The sequence below is a fragment of the Cuculus canorus genome, chromosome 3 (genome assembly GCF_017976375.1).
Source record: "Cuculus canorus isolate bCucCan1 chromosome 3, bCucCan1.pri, whole genome shotgun sequence".
Lineage (NCBI taxonomy): Eukaryota > Metazoa > Chordata > Aves > Cuculiformes > Cuculidae > Cuculus > Cuculus canorus.
In genome coordinates, this window is record NC_071403.1 from 111,917,659 (window position 1) to 111,938,619 (window position 20,961).

The 20,961-nt window shown below is 43.3% G+C and overlaps 1 protein-coding gene across 4 annotated transcripts in view; it reads left to right on the top strand.

Moving 5' to 3' along the window:
• The window catches only part of LPIN1 (lipin 1), an 81,750-nt gene that overhangs the window by 14,746 nt on the left and 46,043 nt on the right, over window positions 1-20,961 (top strand). For 3 of the 4 annotated variants that reach the window (XM_054062902.1, XM_054062901.1, XM_009559634.2), the window contains exon 2: window positions 5,854-5,910. In XM_054062902.1, coding sequence (XP_053918877.1) covers window positions 5,863-5,910 — 48 coding nt within the window. In that variant the 5' untranslated portion in view covers window positions 5,854-5,862. Of the gene's footprint in view, window positions 1-5,853; window positions 5,911-17,870; window positions 17,991-20,961 lie in introns of those variants that run through there. The other variant, XM_054062903.1, reaches the window with a different exon arrangement.

Here is a 20,961-nt window from a genome sequence, read left to right on the forward strand (position 1 = left end):
CACTTGCACGTTAATGCAGGCTTATTATCACTCTTTCAAACCTGTCATGATGCCATATCTTAAAACATAGTGTGCACACTACGCCGTTGGTACACTTGCTGACTCTGGACTGTAACTTATACACAAGTACTTAGATATCAATACTGACTTGAAGAAACTTCAGTCTGTGGCACAATTTAATCTGCTCTGAACAAATTGCATTCCGATGGGAGGCTTACCACAAGTCAATGGGCAGGGGGATTGGAAGCATCACCTGCAGTCTCAAGTAGCTATGATACCCACAGGGAAGACCTCTGAGTAAAAGTCCACAAGCAAACAAAGAGACTAAACAGAGAGAATAAAAAGCCCATCTGATTTTTAAAGGTCAGACCCATTACGTCCCACTTGCTATAGTGACTTTTATGCCAGGTTACAGAGGCAGCTGCGTTAGGCAAATGAACAAAGAGTTCAATTCACAACATGAAAGGCTCCTACAGCTTTTCAGTGTGCAGCACCCAGTTTTGTGCCTGTCATCTTCCTAAGCCCATCCCACTCCTGCAACTCATACTAAAATTCGCACAGAAAACACATGGGATCAGGGAAATGCTCCTTTTCGAGAAGCTCCCCAAAACCTTCTTCAAGGTATTTGTACCCACAGCAAAATCTACTACCAAGTGAAAAGATGCATAATGTGCACAGCACAGCAGTTATAGCAGTTTTTAGTCCTGTTAACTTCTGGTTGCTCCAGAGTCTAGGGATCCAGCATGTGTTACAAACCCAGTTTCTCAAGCTTATAAACAGGTTTGCTCCAGGTTTAGCTCTGCTGCTGTACCTGTTTTACCAGAATATGTCTGAATTAAGCCAAGAGCTTCTTAGTAGCTCCTGCCTTTTTTCTTCCTGAGGGTCCCCTGTGTGTATGACTAGGCATGTACCTGATGTCTCAGTATTAATACCAGAGTGACAGGCATAAGCTTGATTTGTTTTATAGTTATCATAAAAAAAATGGATGTTTCCAGATTCTCCATGGCTTCAAATCCCGTAATCTGCCAGATCTAACTCCTAACTCCTCTGCCTCCTATTAAACAGTGAGGGTCTGAACGACGCAAAGCTTGCCACATGGCAAGGGCATGTCTGGTGCAGACACTACCGTCATGCCCACCAGCTTTCTGCCCCGACCTGTTAGGAGGACATCGTCACTTTAATCCTCCCTTGGTAATAGGCACGTATGGCCTTCCTGAGTGGTTCAGTGGTGAGCTGCAACTGGCACCCTCCACTTCCTTGCCTCACGGAGAGGCTGCCCTGTAAAGAAGAGCGCTGGGAGGCCTCCAGGTCTTGAAAGGATGATGCCACAAGGGAGGGTGTGATGATCAGGTGATGTGGAAACATCACCTCATGAAACACCTTTTGGTAGCCTGAGGTAGTTGCTAGGAGGAACATTCCCAGGTGCAGCATTAACTGCAGTCATTAGACTATCCTCCAAAAGCAAGCAGCAGGCGTGGTGGTGGGGCCACCACATCAGCCAATGGAGGCAGCAGTCAAACACGCTCCTTGAGTCGAATGGTTTGGATGAGGAAAGAGCCTTTATCAGCCGTCAATAGATGCGTCATAAGATTTTAGATAAACAGCTGTTAATTTTTGCTGTGACTAATGTGCAGCTAAGAAATGGGAGGAGCTCAGCAGAAAGATGCCTAAGGCATCCGCATGGATATATTTCAAAGAGCTGCATTGAAGTCTCATGCATTAACTCAGTGCTGAGACATACTCAACTAGGTGCCTGGCTAAATAATTTAACTGCCATGTAGTGTTCCTCCTACCTTTGCCTAAACTCACTTTCAAATGTGGTTAGCAAACCACCAAGCCTGGACCCTGCTGCAGATTGCAGCAGTCCAACATTTTCTCTTCTCCCACTGACACTTAGAAATGATCTCCAGGACAGAAATGCTGCGGATGCCGGATTATTAAAAAGCATTCAGCATAGGTCTAGATTTTAAAATAATTTATGAACTTGAGGGAGAGCAAAATGACACTATTTGCATTTTCAGCAGTGACGACAGGGGTAACACCTTGATCGTGCTGCAGGAGCTGCCCTGGTGGCCACGCTGTCCTTTGAGCAACGCAGGCTGTGAGGGCTGGGCAAGTAAGGAGGCTCCAAGCTGCTATGAGTCTTCACGTATCTAAAGGACAGGTGTCAAGAGGATGGGGCCAGACTTTTTTCCAGAGGTCCCCAGCAACAGAACAAACGGCAATGGGCAGAAACTCGAGCACAGGAAGTTCCATATGAACCTGAAGAAAAACTTCTTTATCTGAGGGTGACAGAGCACTGGAACTGGCTGCCCAGGGAGGTTGTGTACTCTCCTTCTTTTTAGACATTCAAAACCCGCCTGGATGCATTCCTGTGTAACATGCTCTAGGTGAGCCTGCTGTAGCACAGGGGATTGGACTTCATGATCTCCAGATGTTCCTTTCAAACCCTACCATTCTGTGATTTCCACCCCGTACTTGTGCTTTTCTCTTCATGTGATGCTTTGGGACTCTGGAGCTACCAAAATGCTTTAGTATAATGGCTCCGTTGACTTGAAAGCAACGATTTGGGTGAAGTGATAAAGCAGAACTGTTTTTAGTTGGGCCTCGCCCATTCCATATAATAAGGCTTGGCTATGGTTTCTGTTTTGCAAAGTACTTAAAATGCTGTGCTGATCTCCGTGTGCTGTAGACCTCCATTGGTTTCCCAGACCAGTGGTTATATTTTGGTAGTTTTCTGGTAGAAAGCAAATGTAGACATCAGTTCTATGACTTGGTGGCTTACAATGTGAGGCAATTTGACTAGGAACTCACTACTGCCATTTCTGACAGAGGTCTCTGTAGTTACATTTCTTTAACATTATTTGCTGATGTCCCAAGCTTGATCTGACTCTAGATACATCTCTCCAGGAAAACTTAATGTTGTCAGTCAAACATGACTATTCCAGACACTAGGAAATAGTTTTCTTTCTTTAGGTCATTTAGAAAGGTAATTTGGTCATGTGCTGAATTTAGGATTGTCACCTCAACTGAAAAGAAGTCAGCCCTCCTTCCTCTCTATTGCTTTAAAGATACTCTGCAATGGAGATAGCATCCCCTCTTGGAAGGTTCTAGTTTGTTCTCTCTCTGAAAAAAGAGATCAGCTGCTCTGCACTAAGCACCCACACCACAGAGAAAATGTAAGTCACCTCTGGACATCAGAGGTTGGTCTTACAATTGTTTTTTAAAATCAGATATTCTTCAAGGTAAGAAATGGGACGTTCCTATCTAGTATCAGCAGCAATGAAGAACACATACAGTGTATATGTAAGTACATTAAGAGGCACAATTACAGTAGGAACCAGATTTGAATTACCTGAGTAACTCACAAATGAGTAGCTTTGTTTACAAGATCTGTTGCATCAATGTAATGAGCTAAACACCAGTCAGGTGATGTCGTGCAACTGAGTCGGAAGTTTGACACAGAAGAGCCTCTTACATCACCCAGCCTGTCCCTTGCTTGCTCTGCATGGTGCTCTACATCTTGTTTCTGCACTGTTTTCTTAGTCATATTCAAAACATCTCATGTGACCGGGTTTTTGCCACTGCTTTCTGGTTTTTCTCCACTGTGAGATTTCATTGCTAGGAAAGAATCCCTAAAAATGCAGTCTCATCCAGCTGTGTTACTTTATTACAGAACAATAGAAAACAAAGCTGTTATAGACTTGGAGATCATCTGGTTCATTTTTCTGCCTACAGGCAAATTCAACTATAATTAAAACATTTCTGACAAACGTGTGCTCAGCCTGCTCTGAAAGATCTCAGCCTCTTCCAGCAAGCTATACCAGAGCGTGTCTACTCCTGATGTCATAAAGCTTTCCTAATGCTTAAATGGTTCATGTTGCATTTCATGCTCATCACATCTCCATATCTCTCTCAAGTAGATATGGATTACAGTTATCACCTTTTCATCTTCCTTGCAATATTTCTATACAAGATATTTTTTTTCACTCTTGTGAGGTTATGCGGTATAGACTAACCTGTTCTCCTGCAGAAATCATGCCATAATGTTAACACTGAATTTTCTCTTGTTTATTCTATCATCTATAAGAAACCTCTTAGTTCTTAAACACTTATTTAACTGGGAACACATATTCAGCTGGGAAAAGTACAGCTTGGCTTAATGCTGCCAGACTGGCCAACATAGGGATATAAAGCTTCTCTTTAGGGGTTAAAAGGCAAATACTGCCTTGCAGTATAAGTTAAAGTTTTCTTACAAATATTACTGAATTGTTCCTGGCAGCTGAGAAAGATATTACTCCTCTCAGGCAGCAGCAGAACTGAGCAGCAAAAGAGCTCGTGACTTGTCCACGTTCTTGAAAGAAAACTTGGGTAGCTCTAGAAAAGATCTGGATCTTTTTACTACACTGATGCTAATGAACTTAACAATAACAATGCCCATCGTCTGGCTTTGTTGCTACCTGGCATGATCTAGTCAACTCCATGCTCTTAAGATCCTTCAACCCTCAAAACCAGCTGCCTCCTGAAAATGCTCTGTGCTGATTCCCAAGCTAGAGCTGCAAGCCAGCTGGGGCTGCAGCCGTGCCAAGCGCTGTTCTCCCAGCATCAGGGCACAGACCAGAGTGTCCCAGTGCCTCCTCCTGTGCCTTGACTCTGTTTAGTTTTCTTGGACAGGAATAGCCCTTGTGTACTATTTCACGAGCTTAAGCACAAGGTCATCTTTTCCCTACGTTAGCTTTGTTCTTTAAGGTCAGCACGATGACTGGAGGCACTGCAACAGCTGAAGAAAATATTTGAGGCATTGTGTCTGCTTTAAAATAATTTTTACTCATGTCAGTTTGCATTTCCAAATCTACTGAACAGGAAAGGCAGGCATTTGATTTATAGTAGTCTAAACAATGGACAAAATATCATTCAATAAGTATTGAAATTTTCCATTAATTGAAGAATTGAATGAAAGCTCCTTGGGGTTGTTTTCCAAATGTGAGCAAGAGCAGATATTAGACAGCTCTAAAGATCAAATACTTAACTGCAACATTAACTGTCCTTTTAAACTCCTGGCAGGGATCCTGGAGAGTCACGTGGCTGTTGCACCAGTACACAAAGAATGTTTTACTGGACTGCCTCTGATCGATGTTTTTCAGAGGATCTGAATGCACAGGCAGCAGCACTATTGTACAATTACCCGCTCTGTTGCAACACACTGTTGACTTCTCTGCTAATGAAATGTACTGTTTCCCTGTGGCAATTCCTATTATTGTATTTCTGAGATTTATTTATTTAATCATGGATGTGATTTATCAGGAACTGATTACTTAAAGAAAAACAAAGAAAGAAATAGAGAGAAAGAGAGAGAAAAGAATCCTACAGAATTCCTTTTCCTCTTCTACTGTGTATTAAAGGTCTTCCTGTAGAATGAACAGATGTAGGGATGCTGCTACACGAAGAGATTTTTTCCCCTAGGCAGCAGGGTGGGATTACAGCTCTGCCTCTATCCTTTGCATTGGGCATCCCTGTCCTGCAAAAGACTAAACAGAGTTTTTTGTGGTCCATACTGCTTCAGAGCTCACAGGGATGCCCTGCTTCCAAGCTCTCTCTGGCTGATGATATAGATCCTACTAGCAGAAGAGTAAATCCTTCTGCAAAACCCCTGAAAACTGAGGTGATGGGAGAAGGAAATTGAGAACATCTCTTGGCACAGATAAAAAGTGAGGATGACACAATGGCAATGTAGCTTTCACAAAGGAATCACAGGAGAGGTATTCATTAGACCATAATTGAGGCTCGGATACACTAATTTCTGTGTATACTTAATCAACTATACTATTCCTAATTTTAATTTGTTTATTTCAGATTCCATTGATGAAAGATCCCGGATGGATTCGAAACGTCTGGACTCGCAATCTAAACGTAGGATTTTAATTGTTCATTTGTTTTTTAACTCCAGTGCCTCAGGGCAGGCCTAGCCAGAAGCCTGCTGGATCTTTGGGAAAACAGGATAAGGCAGTGGTTAACTCTTGTCCACCTTCTTGTACTCAGCACACCATGTCCAAATGTAACCGTTCAACACTGTGTTATTATATGTCCACTGTGGTATAATTATTGCTGTGAAAGGGTGGCACTGTGAAGCTGGTGGTCCTCACACGTGGCTGACACTAGTGGTTAAGGATAGAAACAGCACAAAAATTTGAAAATTAGGCACTGACTTGGGCAATAAGACTGGAATCAGCAAAGCTGTGGCAAATAGGAGATGCGAGATATGTCCCAAGCCAGGGAAAACACGCCCAGCTGCCTCCCCTGGAAGGCATAGACCCATCTGTGATGTGGTGGTCTTGGGACACAACCACAAACTGGACAGCAGAACCCCTCAGGAGAAGTAATGAGAGAAGGAGAATGACACTTTCCATCCTGGTTATAACACTGCCATTGCTGAACGATTGGTAAAGGAGGGAAAAAAAACAAGCAGGACACAACCTCATGATTTCCTAAGTGTCTCCAGACTGTGTTCCTCAACAATGACCTACTTTTGTGGTGATGGTGAGGTAGAATATTGAGAAGCTGATGTGTTTAAAATCACAGGTAGGACCACAACATTTCTACCCTGCACTAAGCAGTGCCACGTATGTGCATCCGCTTAGCTGAACTATTGGAGTAGGAAAACTGTAAAGCTCTGCTTAGTTTTCAAGAGGCTTTAGCCTGGGTGGAGCACAATGTATGCATAGCTGTACTGCTATCTTAGGTAGATCCCACATGGGTGTTTTCACACAACCTACACAGTGCAGTGCAGGATGTACGCTATGGTTCATGGAGGAACCTTCCTGATCCAGGAATCTATGGTGACTCACATGTAGTATATGTAGATTTTGGGTGCGTTAACTGTTTTTTTGAGCCTGGCAACTTTTAGGTTTGGGTCTAGCAGATACAGGTCAAGATTTCCATGAAGGTCCATCAACTTTTACAAATTGAGGATCTGACTTTTATGATGAGTTTTATATTAGCAGTGTCTTATAAACTGGATGGGTGGACAAGTCAGGAAGCCTGAAATGAGGGTGAGGCTGGTTGTTGTTGGCAGGGGTTGGGTTTGGATATCCATTTCAGTAGCTGAGCTATGCAGATGAAAAGGTACCTGGGTATTCAAACCGGCAGTAAAGTAAACAGGAGAAGATCTCCAACTAGCAAATGACAGCAAAAAACCTGGAATTTGAATGCCTGTAAAGCGATACAACAGATCTAATCTTTCCTTTCCAAACTTGAGGAACATTTGGATTTGCATTCAGGTGAGATTCTGAACTTTAAAAGAACTTCTCCTGGGTCACCAAAACATGTCATGTGAACTTGTCCTGTAAATTTGAAAGAACTGAGGATAATGCATTCTTGCAATAAGTTTATACTTTAAGAATTTTTAGTTTATGTTTTATTCATAGAAAACTAAAAATCCATTTTTAGTTATAATTTTTATGCTGTTTCACCTAGATTACTCATAACATAGTACAGAAGTGCAAGAAAAAGAGGAAAAGGAAGAATATTGTAATATGGAACATGGATGTGCTAGATTTAAAGCATGCTAGACAGAAGGGATATCATGGGAAACGAGCAAACCACTAACAATAAAAAAGATCCCTAAGATTTAGCATTAAGCTGTGCCTACCTCTACAGACACATTAGCAATATGAAACAGAAAGTGAGAAAACCCTATCAAATTGAATGTGCCACAGGATACACAGGATAAATGGCATCTGACCTGTACAAGGTAGATGAGCAATAAGCATGATCCCAGCCCCGTGCAAACATGCAGGGTGAATGAGCTGGGCTGTCACCTAGGGCTGCAGGGGAGGGGCATCTGATATCACAGGGATGACTACACAAGAAGGCTTTTTTGTTTGTGCCCAAATTGCAGTGTGGAGGTGGGCATGGGGAAAAACAAGGTGTCTAAAGAGTTCAGATCAGAAGCAGACATATACCTTGACATGACACTGAGCTACCTGTGGGTATGACTTCATTTTTTATTCTATTAAATAGAACTATTTTCCATATTTTCTTTCCAGGTCTTTGTCTTCTGGTACTATGGCAGGATGGAAAGCACTACATCCTTGCCTGTTTCTAGTCTTACTTTAAAAAAAAAAATTTCCACCTGTTTGAAAAAAATGAGTGAGACCCTTTGCTTGTGTAATACAGAGTTCACTGGCTTGAACGGAATTACAGTGCTTTGTGTGAACTGAGCATCAGACTCTAAACTCACTGGGATGGAAACTCTCTTTGCGCATGATACGCTGAACACAATGTTGCTGATATGAGAACAATAGCAAAACACACTTAGATTGCTTTTCTGGGCAGAAGCTGCTGGGTTTGAGAGACTGTTCATGGTATGCAGATTTGGCTGCAGTAGATAAACGGTATGGTAAACTGTAACTAGGGTAGTAAGAAGTAGAAGGAAGTACAATACAGCAGAAAGGAAACAGTCTAGGAGGTTCCTGGAGTGCATTGAAGACAACTTCCTTGCACAACTGGTTAGCGAACCAACAAGGGAGGGTGCCTTCCTAGACCTGCTGTTTGTGAATAGAGAAGGTCTTGTTGGGGATTTGACAGTTGGAGGACGCCTGGGATTAAGCGATCATGAGATGATAGGGTTTCCCTCTGTACTCGGCTCTGGTGAGACCGCACCTTGAATACTGTGTTCAGTTCTGGACCCCTCACCACAAGAAGGATTGAGGCTCTGGAGCGTGTCCAGAGAAGAGCAACAAAGCTGGTGAGGGGGCTGGAGAACAAGTCTTATGAGGAGCAGCTGAGGGACCTGGGGTTGTTTAGCCTGGAGAAGAGGAGGCTGAGGGGAGACCTTATTACTCTCTACAACTACCTGAAAGGAGGTTGTGGAGAGGAGGGAGCTGGCCTCTTCTCCCAAGTGACAGAGGACAGGACAAGAGGGAATGGCCTGAAGCTCCGTCAGGGGAGGTTCAGGTTGGATATCAGAAAAAAATTCTTCACAGTAAGAGTCATTGGCTACTGGAACAGGCTGCCCAGGGAGGTGGTCGAGTCGCCTTCCCTGGAGGTGTTTAAGGAACGGGTGGATGAAGTGCTTAGGGACATGGTTTAGGGAGTGTTAGGAATGGTTGGACTCGATGATCCAATGGGTCCTTTCCAACCTTGTGATTCTGTGATTCTGTGAATGGGGCAAACTTCCGATGAATTCTCAGATTTGCATAGCAGAATATGCAAAGCACACAGCCAGCCGGGACAAAGGCTTTCTACTACTGAACACGCTGGACCTAATGAAATGGATTACACTAATTTCATGGAAGTAAATGATTTCCATAGACTTATGCAAAATTCTTGTATATAATATACACTGCTGCCCAATTTATGAAACAGGGATAAATGATTTTCAAGGAGTGCAAATTCTTGAATTCAGTCATTTTCTCCAAATAACCCTGAAATACAGTTTTCTAAAAAAGCTCTTGCATGTATGTGCCACTGTTTGTAAGCTTTTTTCTGATTGTGAACAGAAATACATGGACACAGACTCATTGGCTTTTATGTAAGGGCAGAGTTGATTACACATTCATTTACAGTATTTCACTACTTGACCAACTAATATTCTTCCAAATTTCTCAGTTCAATATTGGTTTAGATTTCCTTATAATGGGTCATTGCTGCCCAAGAGTCATTCAAATTTGTCATAATTTTGACCAGTTTCCGTACCCATACTGACGCCCCCATTAAGACAGATGTTTTATGTGCAAAAACTTTTGTGCATCTTACACATGAAGACTCATTCACATTTCAGAGTCTTCTTTCAAATACTAACATTAAAATACTAAACGGGTAAAAGGGTATTAAAATATCCTTTCCATCAGGGTAAAATTTGAATTTTTGCTCAGCGTCCAACACAACAGCAAGAATCAGAAAAATAAAATACTTCTTTTTAATTCACAGACAGCTGTTCCTCTATTAATTACTATGTTTTCCAAATCCAAATTGGCTGACACATACTTTGTCACAGCAAACTTAAGTTTAGTCTTACAAATAATTATTTTTAGACTAATGGAGGTGAAATGCTGTTTAATTGTAGTTATAAAATAACATTCATTACAATGCCTAGGGACTGTAGCGTTATAATGACAGGACAAGAGGCAATTGGTATAAACTGGAGAGGGGCTGATTTAGACTGGACACAAGGAAGGATTTCTTCACCATGAGGGTGGTGAGACACTGGCACAGGTTGCCCAGGGAGGTGGTGGCTGCCCCATCCCTGGAGGTGTTCAAGGTCAGGTTGGATGGGCCTTGGGCAGCCTGATCCAGTGGGAGGTCTCCCTGCCCATGGCAGGGGGGTGGAACTGGATGATCTTTAAGGTCCCTTCCAACCCAACCCATTCTATGATTCTATGACACTTTTGCAGAGACTACACTCACTTCAACATCAAGAATATTTTGAGGGAAGATTTAGTACTCTGTTACCAGGGACGCTTCTCCCACTCTGAAAATCAAACATGAAACTGAAATAAAATATTCTGTTCACAATTTTGCAAAGCCAGTCACGTCTCTTAATTATACGGGGACTCCAGATGCAGAAATCATAAAAGCCAGTTCCTCAAATAAGGTCACATAGATATGCCTGTCTTGATACAAAGTTGTAAAGAAACTTAGCAAGGGCAAAACTGAAATAAACGTCAATGTTCCTGCTTTAAAATACTTGGCTTAGAGACAACAGTGAGAGTTTTATACACATCCTCAGCCTAAACCAGGAGAGTGAACTGCTTAGATAAGAGCAAGGCTGCAGTCAGAAACCTTGCTTACTGATTACTTGCCCAGACTTGATGCAAGCAGTTGAAAATAATTTATTGTCCTGAGAACACATGTGCAGGACTTAATTCTGTACCTCAACTTGTTTCTAGAACTTCAGTACAATCTTGATCATTATCTTTAACAGTAACACTATATTTATAAGAATAAATCATCCTGGTAGCAGGAAGATTAAGTCAGCTCTGACAGCAAGCAAGATTAAAAAAAATAATTTGTTTAAACAAAATATAGATTTAAACATTATCGTTGTTCCATACAGCTCAAATTTTGACTCAAGAAATGCAAGTATTCAGTGGATGACTGCACTTTAAATTCAGGACAAGCACAGTCCTTGGCATAAATGGCAATCACTAAAATCCACTAAAAATGCCCTAATCTGGCTACAATCTACTGCGTTAAACATTCAAGAAAGTCAAGTCTTACTGAAATAAAAAAAAAAAAAAATCGCAAGGGGCTGGATTATCTCACATTTTCAGCAAAATCTGTAAGAGAGGGCTGAAGAGGAGAACTGGGCAAAGCTTGCAGAGGCCTCCGCTACGAGTTTACTGACGTGGGAGAAAGCATCCAGGGTCTGCCTCTCCTCCTAACTGCATGCTCACCAGCCTCCACCTGCCTCCTTCTTGAGGGGAAATTACAGCCCTTTTTATGCAGTTTATGTGACAATCTCAACTAAAGACAGTACTTGAGACAGTGCAGAATTTTATGACCTCAAAGCCACTTCTTTCTTTCTATACCCTGGTCTGTACAGAAGCGAAGAATTTTTCTGTCACAGTGAGAAACGCCAAGTATTGTTACTTTTGTGATAAAAATGATTTTAGACACTTAACTCTCTCAGTGGAGTTACAGAATGAACTTCAAGCTAAGCTCTATTACCACTTAATGTTTAGCCTACCATAAGAAAAAGCTTTATCAAAAATCTCTCTTTATCTTCCTGTTAATGAAGTTGGCTGTTAGATCTTTGCTAGCTACAGGGAAGAAGGACTAGTTTGCATAGTACCAAGGTAACAATACAGTAAACTAATCAAGATGTGCTACTATACAACCCTCAAGCAATAACTTTCATAACCTGTTGGTGAGGATAATTCAATATTTATGGGCAGTCTGATGTGGAAATTGCAGAGACACGGCTGAGAAGAAAACAACAATCACCTTAACAGGAGGAGTTGGTTTCCAAATATCTTTTCCTTTTCAGTATTGAGATTGCTTGTTTGGTTTGCAAGAGATGCAGGAATAGCAAAGGAAAGGTTATACCCTGGGAAGTAGAGCACCTTTGTTTGAAGCTCTCAAAGTGCGTTTTGTACTATTTTGTTCCAAACAAATAATACTGATCATCTTGCTTTTGATTTGCTGTGCTTTTAAAACAGTATTCTGGGCAAAAACTTTGCTAGTCATACATAGATTTACTGGACTGATGAAAAGCTAGCCTTTGGGCTGGGAAGCGTTTCAGTCCAAAACAGGACAGTGGGGTTTTCCATGGAGTTGTGTATGAGCTCTCATTTGTTCTGTGTGTGTGCATTTAAACATCAGTATGTATTTCGCCTGAGCAGAGTACAGGTGTGTGTTTGAACATGTCTGTGCAGGAATTCTGGGCTCTGGCTGAAGAAAGAACGCGTTGATGATTTCACTGTTATATCCGTAATCTCATATGTTGTGATTGCTTTGCTTTATCGGGGCTTTATCGGGATTCAATCTTAGAATCTAAGCTTTCTAAGATTATATTTAGAGAACTCAAGCTTGTTTTTTTACAGATTTGGAACTAAATTACTTTCTGATGAGACTGGACTGGTACAAATGGACTTCCGGCAGGGTTGATACATTTGGCACCTCTTGTTCTTAATTTAAATATTCCTACACACTTTTGCTTTGGCCATGTTTGGATCATAGGAGTCAATAGATGCTTTTGTTTCTCAGCAGTCAAGTATTTGGTTGGAGAGAACTGAGTTGTGACTGTGGAAAGAAGTCCTAGGATATAAAGGAAGCATTGAGGTTTCTATGGTTTTGGAAGGCTGGATGTGGATCTAGAGGAAAAAGAAAGACTCTTTTGAGATCTTTCGTCATCAAGATTTGTTATATTCTGAGAAGGGAAACGCAGTCTTGTCTGATAGTTTGTTGGCTACAGATCCTCCTTTTGGGACTATATTTTTGGGGTGTGGGGAGGGGCACAGTGCCTCTGTCATAAAACAAAATCTGAAAGTACTTGGTTATGCAATGCAAGCCCTGACAGCTTGAGAGCTGATAAGCAATGTTACAGATGAGCATTTTGGTACGTGATCGGTGCCTCCTGCCCTCCCTCTAATTTCAGCAGCAACAGCTCTTGGAAAATTACAGTCCCACATTTGATGATTTGACAAAACAATCCTCTCATTTTCCCTTTTCACCTCTCACCACCCTGCCTGATTAATGAATTAAACTCTATAACACTTCTGATGACACCACAATCCTCCTGAGGATGGTGACATCATCTCAGCTCTTAACAGTAGGGCCAATGAAGGAAGATAAGAAATTATGTTGAAGTGTATTGGCTAGCATGCGCAACTGCCACCTGACAATTACAATATTGCAGAACTGTGATCATATGGGAAAGAAAATCCAAAAGCTAAAGTTGGCACAGTGCAAGGAGCTCAGGCAGAGCAGACTTGATGGCCAGTGCAGGCCAGAAGCATCTGCCTAAATATGGCAGATCGAGCACACTGTCTAAAGCAAGATGGTTTCATATGGAATAAAGTATACAGTCTGTCCTATACGGCTTTTTGTTGGACAAGGATCGCATTCTTTCTTTTTTCAAAGTAAGCAGTTTACTACTCAGATTTTCAAGCACCTGATACTGAAACAGCAGGAACAGTTGATCCCAGGAATAAAGACAAAACAAAATCAGCAGGACACACAAAACTGGCAACAAGTTAAAGTTAAGGCAGCCAAACACTTTAGAAATTGCTGCAACTAAATAATGTCTACTTAGACTTTTTAAAAAGAAGTTCCCAAACAAATCAAGCACTAAGAGGCAGATTAAATCCCAGGATTTACATGCTAATATAACTAGCACTACTGTGCCTTCACACGAAGGACAAAATGGAGTACTAGGTAGTTGGACTTGAAGAGAAAAGAAAAAGAAAAGGAAAAAATAAGGTGAACCAGACAGAGAATTCAGTAGATTATCATAGGTACTGTGCATACTGTCTAAAAATATCTTCTAATCTTGGGAAAGCTATTCCTTTATTAAGATGCTGGGACATTTAATCAGGTAATTACAGAATAGTAGTGTATTTTCTAATGTTTACACAGGAATAAAACTAGATCAACTCTATACTGCCAGCTATTCCAAATTTGACACTAATGCAGAGGATGTCAGCACAAGACTCTAAAGCCACCTTTGCTTGTGAGTTCATTAGAAATGATAATCTCAACTTTTCTATTTACTGGATCATTTTTACATGCATGTGTAAAACATAAATGTAAAATAAGCAGTGTGCGTGCATTAACAGTTGCAGTCATTCATAACTTAGGTAGTATGTGCCTGAACATGAAACTCCAGTTTTATTGGGGGAAATGCATTAAATAATTACCTTTTCGGTTTGAGTGGTTATTTTGCTTACTAAATATAATTACCAGGAAAATCCGGTCTCCCAAGCTAGAATTGAAGGGTTTTTTTTTTTTTTTTCCCCCAGCATGAACTTATGCACTACTCTCTAGGAATCGGTTCTTGCATTTAATTGAACTCTCTATACTTGTAGACCTTTTTTTTAACCCAGTTTCACACTACAAGGCTCAATTTTCTTCTTATTTGTATTTTCATAGTAAATGTGTGCCCAGATCATAGGCTAGAACACCTCACACAAACCCAGAGTGAATATGTAAACTATAAAGTCTGGGACAGGATTCAAAAGTTACATAATAACGGATAGGTACAAACTGACCAGTGAAGGACTGGAAAGAAAAAACTTCCATAAGCAAGTCCTTTGAAAGTTTGTGGACATTTTAACTCAATCCTTGGGAAAGATTCAGGTTCCCCATCACAATCCCTCCAGAAGGAAATCTATCAAGGGGGAAATTTTATAGGAAGAAAATGGTAGTAGTTTAGAACTTCATCATTCCTGAGTGTGTTTTGGAAATGACACCATCAGCGACTGTTCTCTTGCAAGGACAGAGCGGTCCTCCTGGCTGTTCGCTGAAATCCCCTCAGCTGCTCAGTTTTGAGGGTAACTCCAAATTACTTCTGAGGAATCACTCAAACAGTCCTTCAAACTCTGGATTGGGCTGACACAAAATCACAAACATGACCATGCTAAAACTTGGATGGTATGGAAGACTGTGTACTAGTGCTTGGTCCTCTAGATAGATAAAACTGGTGAGAACAGTATGAGCTCAAGTGTAGCACAAGACAAGCAAGAATTTCAGTATCAGCTGGCCAAGGTTGTTCCAGAGCAGTAATCTCAGGAACTCACCCTGCACTGTGGTTACTTCATCAGTAAGAACAGAGCATAAATGCATAGGACGATGATACTGTCTTGCTGTTAATGGAAGCCTACTCTTGCTATGCAAGCATTTGACACTTTGCACAGCATCTTGTATGTATCATGGCTATATTTACAGTGCACCATAGGAAGAGAAAACATGACCTTGCCCATGGAACCATTAAAAATGTAGAGCATTATCCTCTGGGTTGTTTCACGTCAAACAGCAGATGGTCGGACACGATAAATAACTAAACACAATACAGTACTTCCAAACACTGAGGATCTAGCTTCTGGATTTCTGAAAGAAGCAGAGAAGTGTGGGTGTTTTGATTCAATATGTTACAGTCATGTTTTTATTTTAACAAAATAGTCACAGAATGTAGTGGAACAATGTGTTAGAGCAGTCCTGGATGGTGATGGCTGAAGGATATCGCCCCCTCGGAGGTAACACAATACAGGATCTCAAACCACACAAATGTGGTGGGCAGAGCACTGGTCAGGATCCACAGCCAGCACAGACACAGCTTCTTCTATTTACATCAGGGATGGGATTATTTACCAGCACATCTCATTGCCTGGAATGACAGACTGCCCACTACCAAGGGATTAGATATGATATGCTTGGGAAACAGCACTGCAGATATTTCTGGCCTCGGTTGCGTATCATTTTCTCTTTGGGATCAAGTAAACACCCTTCTTTGTTGTACCCAGGCAGAAACTGTCTCCACTGACTTCTTTGTTCTAAACCTGAACTAAGCTGAGTCACAGGGAATGGAGAAGAACAACAAGCAAGGGATTCAGGTCTGTGAGCATGCACCAGTCCCCATCACACGTTGGTTCTGTCTCGTTGTGCACTGTGCAAAGACTAGCCAACATGAAGCTGGCAAAAACCAGTTCAGAGTATTACAATCGGGCGATGACCTAGAGGAGATTGCACTGAGATTGCTTTACAGTATAACTGTGAAGTTACCAGAACATGGAAAGCTTAAATGTTAATTAATTGACAAGGAGCTTTTCCCAGGCTTCAGCTGTATGTACAGTTTGGGGACTTGAAAGCATAGATGCACAAAATCCAGCTCTGAGAAATTTGTTTTCAAACTTAAAACTAGCAGGCTCATCTTCAGCCAATGAACTTGGATCCTTTTTATTTTTGTGCATATTCTTTGTCCTCTTCGATCTGTGATACTCTTTCCTGCTCATTTGCTTTGCACTTGGCACTGCCGCCTTCTGCCTTCTGTAAACAGACTTGAAAGAGCCTGGAATATCAGTTAGTTTTTATCACGGACACTGCTTCCCTATTTATTTGCATAAGGCACCCAGTGTAAAAGAATAATAGAGTCATAGAATGGTTTGTGTTGAAAAGGACCTTAAACATCATCCAGTTCCACCCCACTGCCATGGGACTCCTTCCGCTAGATCAGGTTGCTCAAAGCCTCACCCAGCCTGGCTTTGCACAGTTCCAGGGACAGAGAATCCACAACTTCTCTGGGCAACCTGTGCCAGTACCTCACTATCCTCTCAGTAAAAACCAAAACGATGTTACTTTATGGTTTGAATGCAAGGGAACAACTACCTGGTGGAAAAACTTTATTTCCTTGCATTTATTTACAGCCCTAAATCATATGATACTGAAACACGTTTCCTGTGGTATAGTGCTTTGGGATCCCTGCCTTCAGTCTCTTCCTTTTAGGAACCTGCTCAGCAGTCCGGGCTGAATGATTCCCTTTTCCACTCTCCAGTTTTCCCATCTACAACCCTGAATGAAGATACCTCCTTTGTTAAACATTTTTGACACTGACTTAAACAAGCTCAGAGAAGAAACAGGAAAGAAGGCATTTCTGTGATCAGAATCATAGAATGTCCTGAGGTTGAAGAGACTCACAAGGATCCAACCCCTATCCCGCACAGGAAAATCCCCAAAGTTTTCACCATGTGAAGCAGGGGAGGTGATTCTCCCCGTCTTGTGAGACCTCATCTGGAGTATTGTGTTCAGTTCTGGAATCCTGAACAAAAGCAGCATATGGAACTGTTGGAATGGGTCCAGAGGGCTGTGAAGATGATGAAAGGGCTGAAGTACCTCTTCTATAAGGACAGGCTGAGAGACTTGGGGTTCAGCCTGGAGAAGAGAGGGCTCTGGGGAGACCTTATAGTGACCTTTCAGTACCTGAAGGGGCTACAAGAAAGCTGGGGATAGGATGAGGGATAGGACGAGCGATAGGACGAGGGGCAATGGGTATAAACTGGAGAGGGGCAGATTTAGACTAGACAGAAGGAGGAATTTCTTCACCATGAGGGTGGTGAGACACTGGCACAGGTTGCCCAGGGAAGCTGTGGCTGCCCCATCCCTGGAGGCGTTCCAGGCCAGGCTGGATGGGGCCTTGGGCAGCCTGAGCCAGTGGGAGGTGCTCATGTCAGGGGAGTGGAACTAGATGATCTTTAAGGTCCCTTCCAACCCATTCTATGACTCAATGATGCTATGACCCGATGACCAATGACTGTCACTCTAAGGCTGACACCACGGTTGAAGCCACCCCTCCATCGCGCTATCCCTGCCGCCGAACGCCCCCCCCCAACACGGGACCTCCCGGGGCCGCCCCTGCCCCGCCCGTGGGCACCGCCCCCGCCCGTCACGCGCTCCCCGAGCGGCGGCCGCGGCGCCTCCTCCGGGCAGGGACGCGGGGCGGACGCGGAGCGGACACGGGCAGCGAGCGGAGCCTGCGGGAGGCGGCGGGCGGCGAGGTGCGTGCAGGGGTCGGGAGGGAGGGGAGCGCTGGGGGGCGAGCGCTGCTGCGCAGGGAAGGTCAGGGTGTGCCGCCGAGCCTTGGAGCTGCCGGAGGAAACGAGTGTGTGGGGCCTGGGCATTGCAGCGAGGATCCCAACGAGGATTCCTGGCGTCCCAGCTCGGATCCCGGCTCAGGTACCTGGGCATCGCGGCTCGGATCCCAGCCTGAATCCCAGCTTGGATCCCTGGGCATTGCAACTCGGATCCCAGATCAGATCTCTGTGCATTGTAGCTCGGATCCCAGCTCGGATTCCTGGGCATCCCAGCTCGGATTCCTGGGCATCTCAGCTCGGATCCCAGCTCAGATCCCTGGGCATTGCTGCGAGGACCCCTGGGCATCACAGCTTTGATCCCAGCTCGGACCTGGGCATGCCAGGTTGCATCCCATCTGGGACGCCGGGGCATTGCAGCTCAGATCCCAGCTCAGAGTACTGGGCATCCCGGCGAGGACCCCCGGGCATCCCAGCTCGAATCCCAGCTCAGATCGCTGGGCAATCCAGCGAGGACCCCCGGGCATCCCAGCTCGGATCCCAACTCAGATCACTGGGCATCCCAGCTCGGATCCCAGCTCAGATCTTTGGGCATCCCAGCTCGCATCCCACCTCGGACTGCCAGGCATCCTGGTGCAAACTCCTGTCCAGAGAAGGTCAGCGGAGCCTGGATAAGGGACTGGAGCATAGATTTTACGAGGAGCGGCTGAGGGAGCGGGTTGTTTAGCCTGGAGGAGAGGAGGCTGAGGGGAGACCTTATCACTGTCTGCAACAGCCTGAAAGGAGGTTGTAGCGAGATGGGTGTTGGTCTCTTCTCCCAAGTGACAGGCGATAGGACAGGAGGGAATGGCCTCAGGCTGCCCCAGAGGAGGTTCAGATTGGACATTATGAAAAATTTCTTCACCAAAGGTATTATGAACCATTGGAACAGGCTGCCCTGGGAAGTGGTTGAACCACTGTCCCTGGAGGTACTTAAAAGAGTAGATGAAGTACTTAGGAGTATGGTTTAGTATTGGGCAGGTATTGTTGGGCTTGATGATCTCAAAGGTCTTTTCCAACCTAGTGATTCTATGATTCTGTGATCCTTGTGTGGACCCGTGAGCATCATAGCGAGACTCCTAGGGCATCCCAGCTGGGACCCTTGGGCATTTCAGCGAGGACTCCTGGGCATCCCAGCAAGGACCACTGGGCATCCTGGCGAGGATCCCTGGGCACGTGCGTTTCCCTTGCCGAGGAGTCTGGCTTTTGGGAGTGACTGCAGGCAGCAGTCACAAAAATGTTTTTGTTGTGTCTGTCAAAAAGAGGAATTGTGGAGAGGCCTGCACTAGTAAGAGGATCTCAGCACTGATGTCTCAGACTACAAGATCATTTTTCTTTTCACATGTAAAGTCGTCCACCTCAGTAGATCGGTTGATCTGTGATTTGGTTCACAATCTGGAGGGTTTTTCTGGAGTGGTTTGTTTATTTTGTTTTCTGGGTGGTGTGTTTATTTTGTTTTCTGGGTGTTTATCTGTGTTTCTGTTGTCTTAGGAAACAAATACTGACAAATGTTTAGTATACATATATAAGGTTTTGCTGTCATCAGAGTACCCAGGTAGAAGTCAGATAGATGTACTCCTATTACAGCAAAATGGGCCTAATTCCGTGAAGAGAACTGGCGAAAAAGTGGGGAGACAGTGAAGGAGATAAGACTCAATGTAATTATGTTATGATTTTAGGCATAAAGCCATGAAAATAGCTTATAATGGTTTTAGGGACCTTCTGCTCTTCTGATAGCTCCAGTGCACTAATGTGTAATATAGACTACCTGCTATTATCTATTTACATGACTCAGCGTGGTCTGTTTGTAAGGGAGTTGGGCAAGTTTTAGGCTTTGGCGCTTTTCCATACCTGTGGATGTGCAGGTGCACACTTTTGTTTATCTGTGAACACACAGATGCTCAGAAATCATCTAAACCTGTTAAAATACAGCAAGACCTTACTTTAAACCCTGAAAATGCAGAGAATGTGAAGTTATAGCCTAGCAAACAGATTTGTTTTCCAGTCCCACTGAAAGAAAGGATGCCAAATCACGTGAGGTATCAGCATAGAGTAGAGCTACTGCTATGCTTCCGCTCTGATTTATGTTCCTCCTCTGACATCAGAACAGTAGCGTGGGGCAGCACAGTATGTGATCTACCATATATTGTCCAGTTATTTCAAAAGTTCTCAGTTTCAGGCACGAGTTTGTACTTTTCTATTCATTGTAAAGTTTGATCCTATTTTTGCAGCACCAGTCTAACGGGATGTCAGCTCTTGTGTATATTCCCTCAAAATGTCTCTATGAGGAGGGAAGCCCTGTGCAGTTGGGAAGCTGAAACATGGAAACATCAAGGGAAATGTGGAGGGTCTTCCAGGGAGGAGACAAGTCTTGAGATGTGATTTTAAGATTGGAATGCCAAAAGAGATGTTCGTGGTACTCTCTGTCACCGAGTCTTTCTCAGCTCCTCTCTTTAGTTGATACTAGCAATTGTATGGGTATGTGGTGAGTCAGATCATCCCTTTCGTCTAGCTGGAAATTATTTTCGTATAGCTTTAGTGGTGTTAGTTTTCAGTGGTGACACAAAGGCAAAATTTGGGAAAGTTGGGAATGTGCAGTTGGGAGGTTAGTGTGGGGACCATGGTTGTACGCTCAATTGACCATGAAGTAATTCTCTTGGACTCTTGAGTGCCAGTCCAATACCCTGACTCTGGAACTGTAGGCCAGTCCACACTTCGTTGGAAAATGAGGATTCATTTCAGACACCTTTTGAGTCTCCAATTTGTATTTCTGATTTCAACTGCTCTCAAGAAAATATCCTGTCCTTTACAGGAACTCTGTGAAGTACTGGACCAAGTAATGTTTCATCTGTTTGAAAGATACCAGAACTGAGTAAATAGTGATCATGGAGTCAAAGTT